The 12500-nt window shown below is 48.0% G+C and overlaps 1 protein-coding gene across 1 annotated transcript in view; it reads left to right on the top strand.

Annotated features, from left to right (window-relative positions):
- aldh1a2 (aldehyde dehydrogenase 1 family, member A2) overlaps positions 1-12500 on the top strand; it is a 46004-nt gene that overhangs the window by 19226 nt on the left and 14278 nt on the right. The window contains exons 2-7 of the mRNA XM_056279248.1: positions 5146-5250; positions 5989-6129; positions 6441-6570; positions 8731-8792; positions 10398-10526; positions 11355-11468. Coding sequence (XP_056135223.1) covers positions 5146-5250; positions 5989-6129; positions 6441-6570; positions 8731-8792; positions 10398-10526; positions 11355-11468 — 681 coding nt within the window. The remainder of the gene's footprint in view (positions 1-5145; positions 5251-5988; positions 6130-6440; positions 6571-8730; positions 8793-10397; positions 10527-11354; positions 11469-12500) is intronic.

Below are 12500 nucleotides of genomic sequence, written 5' to 3' on the forward strand. Positions count from 1 at the left end.
GACGGCCCCCAATGGAGGGTGGCTGGGAATCGCGGCATGAGAGAGTGAGAGAGCGAGAGAGAGCGAGAGAAGGTCTGAGTGAGTCTGTAAAGTATGGATGATGGGTGGAGTGGTACGCACTGATACTAAAAACCTCAAACGCTGGTGTGGTAGTTCCTCATACGAGGGGATCTCCTCATGATCCTCCAAGCCAGGAACGGAGAGATGGAAGGAATTAAGGTGGTGTGTGTGTGTGTTCTTGTTCTTCTATCTTTGTGAGGACCAATTTGAGTTTTTAACCACCGGAGTGAGAACATCTTTTGAAAAGTGAGGAATTTCGGCCAGCCCTCCCTTCTTTAGGGGTCTATTTTAGGTTTAGGACTTGGGTTTTAGGGTTAAGGTTAGAATTAGGATTAGGTTAAGGTCAGGGTTTTAGGGTTAAGGTTAGACACGTAGTTCTGATGTTGTAAGGATAAGCCTTCTTTTCACAACTTGACATCTTATTTTCCTAGTTTTTTTTCCATCATTCATACATGTTGTGATATCATCTTACTCACCAGCTTCCTTCAGCAGATGTTGGACATGGGCCACCGCCGGACTCAGCTTTACAGCGGTGTCTTGTGGGATACCTGGACAGGACCGTCAGACATGGTTCAACAAGTTCAATTTAACCCCAATTCTCTAAACCACGTATTTGGAAGTGAACGTTAAAAGTTATGATGTGAAATGTCCAATATGATCAATGGCGGAGGACCTTGCTGATCTACTTCCTGGTTCACCCTGCAGGAAGTAGCAGCCTGTACTTACCGTAGGCAGTAGTAACATCCACGAACTGGCTGCAATATGCACATGAACGGTGGGGGCAGTGTAAGGGCAGTATGGGGACAGTAGGCATGTCACCAGCGACAAAAATGGCGAAAGGTTTTGAAGACGATCAACTCTGTGCATATCTGTAGTCCGCTGACTTCCGGTTTCTACTGCAGCGGATGTTGTGTGAGATCAGCGCCATTTTGGAAGTTGACGCGGGAACCTTCAGAAATAAACGGAAACGAGTCGAATTTTGCGCGTTTCTCTCGTGGATCTGAATACTGTCTTTTTTCTTGGTTCTGATTCTTAGTCTGTATTATGTTACATTGCACGGAAGAAGACTCACTCCCCGAGTTAACCCGTGTTGTGTTTGCAAGGTAAAACTGTTGCGCAATACATTTGAAATCGGTGCACGGTGAAAAATGTTCAAGGGTAGGGACGGTGCAGTGCCAATGGCGTGTTTGTCTATGGCTTGGGTCTCTGTTGCGCCCTCTAGTGAAATCCTCCGGTGCCACGAAAAGCACAGGGACGCAATCGCAGAATGATTTCGCCTCAGGGGGACAACGGCTCGGCTGGCTTCCATTTCTTTTCTTTTTTTTAATTTATTTCTGATTTCTCCCAATTTTAGTGGCCAATCGATCCCTATTTTAGTTCAAACCCCCACCCTCGTACTGCATGCGTTCGCCAACCGCGTCTCTCCGGCCGGCAGTCTGGAAGGAGTCGCCTCCCCACTTCCGTGACAAGGCGACTCCAGGCCGAAGCACTGCTTCCTCCCCACCCACCCAGAGACGCGGACACGTGACGAACACAAGCCGACTCCGCCCCCCTCCCGGAGACAGCGCTGCCAATATTGCTGCTTCATCGAGTCCGGCCATAGGCGGATCTGACGAGACCGAGGCGCGAACCCCCGGTCCCCAGTGGGCAGCTGCATCGACACAAAGCCGCCGCTTAGACCGCTACACCACCGCGGACCATCTGGCTTCCATGTCTAATGAAGACTTGCTTTTCCGTGCGGCTGTCATCGTTTACAGCCGGATTAGCAACTCCAGGGAGTCGGGGTTGAGAGTTGACGTCTGCGACTGGACTGTTTCACAAGTATTCCACCTTTCTCCGCACAAACATCCACCCTTCCTTCTTGTAAGAGCTTTAGATCCGGACAACATGCCGGCCAAGGCGTTCCGCCCCTTTCTCCCCTCACACGGCCTGTTGACGGTCATTATGACCGTTTTGGATTTTCAAAGTTTAATAACTTTGTTGGGGGGGGGGTACAGACCTGCCGCCCCCCGAATTCTCCTAAAATTGCATATATTTGCATATTAGATCAATTGCACACAGAAGTTATAAGATCTTCCTAAAACGACCATGAGCGGTCAAAAAGACCGCCTCGTAATTTGTGCGTCATGTCAGTATTGATGACGTGTGTTGTCGCGTCATTTCCCTCGTGAAGTTCGCCGCTCTGTCCTATAAACACACTAGCGCCCTCCAGTGGAGAGAAATAGTGTAAACCTGATGTGTGATGATGTCCAACATGTCTGGTCAGAGACGCCGCTACAGACGCACCATGACCACCACCGAGGCCTTGCAGTATTTACAGGCGTTGGACAGCCGCCATTTTAAATTGTTTGAAAAATAGTATTAAAGTTGTTAGAATGTTAATTTTGGCATCAGCTAGTTTCATAACAGACACACTAACATATGTAATGCATTAATCTCTCAAGTGGGCATTTATCTTGACACAATATAGAGTTTAAATCCCGGCCGTCATTTTGACCGCCGATGGTCGTTTTACGTAGGAGTGAAATCCCGGTGGTTTCAACAACAGGCAGGCAAAGCAGGGGCCTGTAGAAATCACCGCCTACTCAAAACAGGGTTGGTTTATACTACTCGGACTAAGACGGAAACAGATCAGCAAGTATGTGAGCAATTCCCTTCACGACGAAGTCAGCCGTCTACGCAAACATGGGGTTAAAAATCCAAGTAGTGTATGTCCGGCCTAAGACACCGTTGCAAAGCTGAGTCCAGCAGTGGTTCTGTGTCCAAAATCTACAACAAGAAGCCGGTTAGTAAAATGAGATCATAACTGATGTATATGATGGAATAAACTATGACATTAAAACCCAGGTTGTAAAAAAAAACCCCATAATCATCCTTTAAGGTTAGGGATTAGACCATGAACGTAGTCAACGAGAGGCTTGAGAGAAAACAGACAAGTATGTGTGTGTGTGTGTGTGTGTGTGTGTTTGTTTTGAGCAGAGCTCCCTTGCACTTTTTTTTTTTTTAAAGATTATTTCTTTGGTATTTTGATACCTTTATTGGATAGTGACGGTGGAGGCAGACAGGAAATGGGAGCGAGAGAGAGAGAGAGAGAGAGAGAGGTATGACTTGCAAAAAAGGTCACCGGCTGGAATCGAACCAGCAACGTTGCGACCATGTGACCACGTGGTATGCGCTGCAACCATTCGGCTACAGAGGCGCCCCAGGACTCCCTTGCATTTTATACCCGTTCTAAAGTAAACACGTCTAACAGTTTACAGCCAATTAAATAGTACTTAAAGCTCCCCGCTTATGGAGATAAACATGTTGGAGAGTTATGGAGGCAGAGGCCAGCAGGACACTTGAACCGAGCTCTCAGGTTTGCTCCAAATGACTCTGTGAAGCTCTCCAGTCCAAAGACAGTAAGAAGTGTGTGTGTGTGTGTGCACACCGAGGGATTTGTGCCAGCAGATGTTCTCCCACCACTCCATCTATCAGGCAGACTGACAGCCATTAAAAACAATGTGCGAGTGTGTCGTCCTCCTAATGGATCTAAACATGTCAGCAAGGAGGGAACTTTTCTCTTCACTTCACCTCCGCTCTTACATAAGTTAAATTCCCAACTTCAAACCCCACCTTGCATGTTGGTCCGGCTTCAACCATGTATCAATGCACACAATGTTGTTGGAACCGCTCTCTCAAACGCGTCTCTTTGAGGCCTTTCCCAGTTTTGTTATTTGTGCAAACATTTATTTTTCTTTTTGACTTTATTGGATCTTGAATATGTCCTGTTTGGGATCCCGGGCGGTTGTTTAACGGAAGGCTTGCTTTAACGCATCACAGAAACCGAGTGCGGCACGTGTTTTATGATCTCATAAACGAGCAGCGATGTTGTGAAACGTGTTCCTGCGCCGAAGGGAGGGAGCGGGGAGGGGAGGGGAGGGGGGTAGGAGGGGGTATCTGGTGTCTTGATAGGGATTTATCTGCCCCTCACCCCTCCCTCCCCCTTCTGTCTGGATGGTGGAGCACTCCCCAGAGAGCCATGCCGGACAGGCAGGAATCTCTGTCCAGATTTCCACAGACTCTCCCAGATATCCCTTTACACGAGACCTGAGAGAGACTGGCAGAAAAGACCACAACCAGGGCACTGGTAGTCTTTCCCAACTTGTTGAAAATGAAAATCTAGTTGTAGTCAACATTTCGAGAGGACGGGATTGTTTAAGATCACGTGGAACCTAAATGTTTCTTAGTCTGGAAAGGTGTTGTGGTACTTCAGTCTGGACTCGGTCTCTAGTCCGCATTTTTAAAGTCTCGGTCTTGCCTTGGACTTCGTCGCATAATGACTCGGACTTGACTCGGTTTCAAACAGTGCGGACTTGTGATAATCTTGTGAAAGGCCGGTCGAGTACAAGACTTCAATTTACTTTTGTTTTAATTTCTGAAATGAATAAAGGGCAATCTAATTATGTTTCTTGTTTTACTGTTATTGATTCATTGTAAAATCGTAATATGAGACATCCCTTCCTTGGCAGAGGAAAGACAAATCCTAAATTAACATTATAATGTAGTCACTTTACTGTAAATTTACAATTATGATGGTGATTATCTTGGACTATTGTTGTTTTTGTTTACCTGATGTGCTTTAAATGTGTCTATATATTCTGTGCAGTACCACAAATTGCCTCTCGGAGGACATTCAAATGTTCCGAGTCTAAGTCCAGTCGGACTTGCACTGCTCTGGTGTCGGTCTTTGCATGTTTTGGACCCATTGGTCTTGAATTGGACTCGCTACTTTAAAGTCTCGGACTTGACTCGGACCTGTCCCACAAAGACTTGGTCTGGCTTTGGGTGGTCTTGACTATAAGGCTAGTCTATACTAGGTGTGGGTCTTTCTCTCCAATTCCACGCTGGACAAAGAATCTAGGCAAAATGTGAGGGTTACACGCCTGCAGCCGTCCAACGCAATTTGCACTTCTATCGTTTTTCATCTAGATCTTGTGAAAACAGGATGTGGTCCCTTCCGCCAACCTTTAGCATTGCTGTGAACGGAGACATTTCCCTCTGTTGTATCTGTTTACCAGTAGACTCTTCTTTTCCCTCTTGTAGCTTTTCATCAACAACGAGTGGCAGGACTCTGTTAACGGGAAGGCCTTCCCCGTTTACAACCCGGCCACCGGAGAACAGATCTGTGAGGTCCAGGAAGCAGAAAAGGTATTTTTCCTCTGGTTTTTGTAAGAGAACAAGTTTGACATACTTTGTCCACGGGGCGGCACGGTGGCGCAGTGGTTAGCGCTGTCGCCTCACAGCAAGAAGGTCCGAGGCTCGAACCCTGGGGTTGTCCAACCTTGAGGGGGTCATCCCAGGTCCTTTCTGTGTGGAGTTTGAACGCTCTCCCCGTGTCTGTGTGGGTTTTCTCCGGGTGCTCCGGTTTCCCCCACCATAAAAAAAAGACATGCATGTTAGGGTTAATACGCCTGTCTGTGCCCCTGGCAAGACCAACTGGAGTTGGTACCCTGGCGCTGCACGGCGGCTGCTCACTGCTCCTAGCTACATAGCTAGGATGGGTTAAATGCAGAGGAAGAATTTCCCCACGGGGATCAATAGAGTAGTAAAAGTAAGAAGTATAAAAACATCTGAGTATTCCAGGTTACCCTCACTGTTAAATCTAACATTCTCCTCCTTCATCATCTGTGAACTGTTTCTGTCCACAAATGAAGAAAAGCCAGGTTTAGCCTTTGGAAGGAGGTTTGCTGTTTGTCAGGTTTTTCCTCTAAATCTTCACCTCTGGCTAGAAGGAGTAAAGATTGTGGGAGCCATGTTAAGGCCAGATCCGCTGAAGGCTCCACCAGTGGGGCAGATGGACAGATTTCATTTGTCGCTGAGGGGATGGAAACACCTGTTAAATGGATAGGGTCACAGCATTACAGCGTTTCAATACTTCTCTCCCAGGCTGATGTGGACAAGGCAGTGCAGGCCGCCCGCCTGGCCTTTTCCTTCGGCTCGGTATGGCGGAGAATGGATGCGTCCGAGAGGGGCCGACTGCTGTCCAAACTGGCTGACTTGGTGGAGAGAGACAGCCTGTATCTCGCAGTAAGTAGACAGACTATCCACAGGACTCTCAGTGTATTACTATGAGAAAAAAAAGTCTCGACTTTATTTTGGTTAAGGGAGTTTTAAGTTCCTTTCCGCATGGATGGGATCACAACAAATCATTTTAACTACTTGGTTATTACAGTCAAACAGAACATTGCACTGCAACACAGAGGCCCTGTTTTTCAGTCGGATGTTATCTTAGCATCACATTTCACCCAGGAGACAAAGCAAAGACCAAAATTGTGTGGACCTACACAAGGATGTGTTCTATCAAATCCATCCCAACTGTCTCCCACGTCTCTCCTCAGACTGTCGAGTCACTGGACAGTGGGAAACCATTCCTCCCCACCCTGTTTGTTGACCTCCAAGGAACCATTAAGACGCTCAGATACTTTGCTGGATATGCAGACAAGATCCATGGCACCTCCATTCCAATGGGTAAGATCACTTCTGTTTTCCTTTCAAGCCTCTTTAAAGCTGCAATCCGTGAATTTTCCTCTGTTATTAAATCATAATTTCATCCATTCTAAAGGTGGAGGTGATGTGGTGGTGGTATTGGACAGACAGTCAGTCTTCCAGCAGAACAGTGTTGTGATATAGTTGGTTGTAGGGGGCAGAGAGAAACAGACCTGTTGACTGATTTTCTGGGACTACAAACCAGGTGTAGCAGGACTACAAACCAGGTGTAGCAGGACTACAAACCAGGTGTAGCAGCCATTGTGGTTGGTGTGCCATCAGCTCAGCAGTAAGCAGTTCCCACCCTTGTAAAAATGGATCCTGGGACTAAAGCTAACAGACAGTCTGATGTATTACAAACTACATCCCACTATATGGGAACACTGTTGTACAGTCATATTGGTTGTCATGGATACATCAGCCTCACGTTTCAGTCTTTTTTCCAACACACGTGTTTGCTGCTGCCCCAGTGTTCGTCCAACCTGGTCAAAACATCTCAACAGTGGTACATGGAGACTGGAGAGAGTCTACAACCACGGTGAAGATGACTGGTAGTGTTGTGGAGCTTGACTCCATCATACACATGGAGGAAATGATAATTCATTAATGGAGAAAAATTCCAGATTTCACCTTTAAATTTGTGACTCCGGACTTTATAATGGTCAGTCTACATTTTCAAAATGGAGTCAAGGAGGCATTTTGAAGAGGAGGTGAGGAGTTGGGGTCTGCTAGGTGGATTAACGGGGATTAGTTTGGTGACAGTTGGGGAAGATAAGCAGAGGAGCGAGCTTCTCTCGAGGGTCATAAAGGAGATGAAGCCTGGAAAAGGCCGTGGAGGTGTTGTGAAGGTAAACAGACCCGCTCCCCGGCCGGTTATAAATCTGAACACTAATGCTCGCTGTCGAAGAGTCGACCGCCACTCAAGTAGTCCCCCTCCCGCCCAACGCTGACTGACCGTGTCCTCCGATTCATCTGTTCAAATAAGACAAAGAGGAAATATGGCGGCATTTCTTTTCTTGCCTTTGACACCCAAAACACGTCAGCGGAGGGCCGATTTATGGCCGTGACGCCGACATTAACGCCAACTTTTAGGGATCTGCGTTGCACACCAGGCTGAAGAATGAGAGTCTCCTCCGATCGCCACATTGTCCTGCTTAAGGACTCACTTATTTTGCAGGAGGGGAACATTATTTCATGACTTTGGCCCAAGATGTGAACCGGTCTATGGTAGTATTTCAGAAGCAATAAAGGAACTGTATTCCTCAGGCCCCTCGTGATAAGGAGCTGTCGGCAATCTTCTCCATCCAACAGAAGGAGAACGAAGCAGCCCCGGCTTCTCCGCCTCTCTGACCGTCGACGGCGTCAAACAAAAAAAACGAACGTCACAACGCCGAGCCCATCCAGACAGATTTATTTCACCTGCGTTAAAATTCAAGGGGCCCTGGCATTCCTGAACGACTTTATAAATGACACGCCATGAAAGAGTTCTGACTCAAAACAGAAACGTCTTGAAATCTAATACGGCCACGTTAGTTCCTGTTTGCAGTAGCCGTCGCCGTACAGCCGAACGGCGGCTCAGAATGATCATATCCGTCACTGCACTTCACCCTCGTCGCTTTCTGAAAACGCTGGTTGTTGTGCCATCTGACGTCTACACATACGTGTCACCGAGCCCGGCTGTAACCAAAACAAACTCGTTAGGTATTCCGGGTTTCTCTCATTGTCAGCTGTTTTGTAGTTATTTCCTAGTTTGGGAGAAGGAGAAGGAGAAGGCATGGCACACCCTCAGTAAGCAACTCCTTATAGTCGGGTAATGCAAGAGGAATGAACAAGCCCTTCCAGATTAACACCCACTGCTTTACTCTGACCTAAAACGGACACACACACACACACACACACACACACACACACACACGTGTCATCTATATATACAAACATCGAGGATATCGACGGATGACACTGTGCAGTGCTATTTCCGAGACTCAAATGAAGCTTAGATTTATGAAGTTTCTTCTTCTCTCTTTGTGTGTGTCTGTGCACGAGTGTGTGTGTGTGTGTGTGTGTGTGTGTGTGTGTGTGTGTGTGTTTCTGTATGTCTGTGTGTGTGTACACATGGTTGTCCGTTTGGACATTCTTCCATAGATGGAGACTACCTGACGTTCACCAGATACGAGCCCATCGGAGTTTGTGGACAGATCATCCCGGTGAGTACACTGTGTCAGAGCAGCGAGGTGCAGGACACAGGCTCAGAGAGAGACAGGCTCAGAGAGAGACAGGCTCAGAGACAGACAGGCAGATAACGGTGGATGGACTGAACATGATGGTGGGGACAGAGAGGTCCATTTGATGAAACGCCTTCTTGCAGTTTCCTGGAATTCTCTGACGCACTTCTGGGTCGTGTATATTTGGGTAAATCCATTGGCAAGCCCAGAGAAGAGTAGTGCCAGCAAGCATGAGCAAAAGAGAGCAACAGACAGACAGACAGACAGACAGACAGACAGACAGACAGACATGTAGACAGACAGACAGAGAGACAGACAGACAGATGAACAGACAGACAGACAGAAAGATGAATAGACAGACAGATAGACAAAGAGACAGACAGACAAGTAGACAGACAGATGAACAGACAGACAGACAGACAGAGAGACAGACAGACACAGACAGTATAGACACAGACAGGTGAACAGACAGAGAGCCAGACACAGACAGATAGGCAGACAGACGAACAGACAGACAGAGAGACAGACAGACAGATGAACAGACAGACAGACAGGTAGACAGACAGACAGATAGACACAGACAGATGAACAGACAGACAGAGAGACAGACAGATGAACAGACAGACAGACAGACAGACAGACAGACAGACAGGTAGACAGACAGACAGATAGACACAGACAGATGAACAGACAGACAGACAGACAGACAGACAGACAGACAGACAGACAGATGAACAGACAGACAGGCAGACAGACGAACAGACAGACAGAGAGACAGACAGACAGATGAACAGACAGACAGACAGACAGGTAGACAGACAGACAGATAGACACAGACAGATGAACAGACAGACAGAGAGACAGACAGATGAACAGACAGATGAACAGACAGACAGACAGACAGGTAGACAGACAGACAGATAGACACAGACAGATGAACAGACAGACAGACAGACAGACAGACAGACAGACAGACAGATGAACAGAGAGACAGACAGGTAGACAGACAGACAGAGAGACAGACAGATGAACAGACAGACAGAGAGACAGACAGGTAGACAGACAGACAGATAGACACAGACAGATGAACAGACAGACAGACAGACAGACGAGGGAAAGGCACAGGGAGGAAGGGTCGAGGGGGTTTAACAGAGAGAGTGTTGAGCGAAGGAGGGAACGTGGGAGCGACGGGAAAGAGACGTGTCGGAGCGCCGTGGATTGTGTAAGAGCTCAGAACGTGTGAGGCTCGGCGCTCAACCCCACGGGTTCCTGTGTAGAGCAGAAATAACACAGGCCTGTGTGCTGGGCAGCGATACGGCTCGCAGCGCTGCACATGTGTCGCAACTTCCCGCTTTTCTCAGAATACTGTGGGAAGAGAAAATACTGCAGAAGGGCTGAGAACATTTTCTCACTTGACTGTTTAGACAGAGAGAAAATGAGAGTAAATGACTAAGAGTGACGAGTTATTGAAGCCGACTTGTGACCACCCAGCATGTCAGTCAGATGCATGATATCCTCTTCCTCTGTGTGTGTGTGTGTGTGTGTGTGTGTGTGTGTGTGTGTGTGTGTGTGTGTGTGCGCACACAGTGGAACTTCCCCCTGATGATGACAGCATGGAAGCTGGGTCCGGCGCTAGCATGTGGGAACACTGTGGTCCTCAAACCGGCTGAGCAAACCCCACTCACCTGCCTCTACATGGGGGCGCTCATCAAGGAGGTAAACAGCAAGCGGGCCGAACCACGACCCGATAGAGGCAGGCTCCCAACCCACGCTCGCTTTTCTTTAAACATGTGTACATACTTTTCTTTTTTTTCTTTTGGATTTTTTTTTGCCTCCCCTTTTTCTCTCCAACTGTACTTAGCCAATTACCCCCCGCTCTTCCGAGCCGTCCCGGTCGCCCGCTCCACCCCCTTTGCCGACCCGGGGAGGGCTGCAGACTACCACGTGCCTCCTCCCGTACATGTGGAGTCGCCAGCCGCTTCTTTTCACCTGACTGTGAGGAGTTTCACCAGGGGGAGTAGCGTGTGGGAGGATCACGCTATTCCCCCGTCCCCCCCAAAACAGGCGCCCCGACCGACCAGAGGAGGCGCTAGTGCAGCGACCAGGACACATACCCACATCCGACTTCCCACCTGCAGACACAGCACAACTGTGTCTGCAGGGACGCCCGACCAAGCCGGGGGTAACACGGGGATTCGAACCGGCGACCCCCGTGTTCGCTACGCTACCCGGACACTGAACGTGTCTCTTTTGACCTTTGCAAATCGATGCTGACGCAACACAAGGTGGCGTCATGCAATTTTGTGTAGCAGAGAAACCCAATCATGTCCGGTAACTTCCACTGTCCGTATCTTCTGTATCTTCATTGTCTTCCATTTCTGCTCCCTCCGGCCTCGCCCTCATCTTTTTGAAGTTCTGTTCGTTCTCTGGGAGTGCTGGTAGGGAGGTTGGGTTGGGTCCGGATTCCCCCACACTGCCTGTGGTTTTGCTTGGCTCTGCTGTCATCTCCTCCAAAGCTTGTTTCCTCTCATATTGTTTTGACAGGCCGGCTTTCCACCGGGAGTCATCAATATTTTGCCAGGATTCGGGCCAACAGCAGGAGCTGCGATTGCCTCTCACATGGGCATAGACAAAGTGGCTTTCACAGGATCAACCGAGGTAATCACCCCCATACAACGGCTCAGACCTGCAAAAGCCACCTCCACTACTACTACCACTACCGCTACTACTACTGCTACTAGTATTACTACCACTACCACTACTGCTACTAGTATTACTACCTCTACCACTACTACCACCACTACCACTACTGCTACTAGTATTACTACTACTACTGCTACTGCTACTACTACTACCACTACTACTGCTGCTACTACTAGTAGTATTACTACTACTACTACTGCTACCACCACCACTACTACTACTGCTACTAGTATTACTACTACTACTACCACCACCACTACTACTACTGCTACCACTACGACTTCTACTACCACTACTACTACTACCACCACTACTACTACTAGTATTAATAATACTACTATCACTTATACTACTACTACCACTTCTTCTATTACTACCACTTCTACTGCTACTACTACTACTACTACTACTAATAATAATAATAATAATAAATTAAACTTATATAGCGCTTTTCTAACACTCAGAGTCTCTTTACAATGAATGGGGTGAAAGAAGACAGCAGATAAACACAACACAGACATACATGGGTGGATGGGAAAGGGGGGGGGCAAACATGCAGGGGTGGATGGGAAGGGGGGGCAAACATGCAGGGGTGGATGGGAAGGGGGGCTACGAGAGGGAGAAGCGGCAGCCACACACAACGCCAGCAGTACTCTCCCACTTAAACACATACAAAAGGGCAAGAAAAACAAAACAACAGCAGTGTAGATGTTGATGTTGTGTAGGGGTTTACTCCCGTAGCCTATACCTCCCCCGGGGTATCCACTAGGCAGTGGCGCTATCTAACCCATAGCTGGGGGTGGTTTATGGGCATCAGGGTATATACACACACCGGTGGGCCTGCGTACCGCATGTCTAGGGGCCAGACCTCCTCCGAGTCCCTTGTAGTTCAGCCATTCAGCCAGGGTCCAAGGTGTACTACTACTACTACTACTATTACTACCACTTCTATTAGTACTACTACTACTACCACTTCTACTACCATTA

Source organism: Lampris incognitus, chromosome 4, assembly GCF_029633865.1.
Source record: "Lampris incognitus isolate fLamInc1 chromosome 4, fLamInc1.hap2, whole genome shotgun sequence".
Classification (NCBI taxonomy): Eukaryota; Metazoa; Chordata; class Actinopteri; order Lampriformes; family Lampridae; genus Lampris; species Lampris incognitus.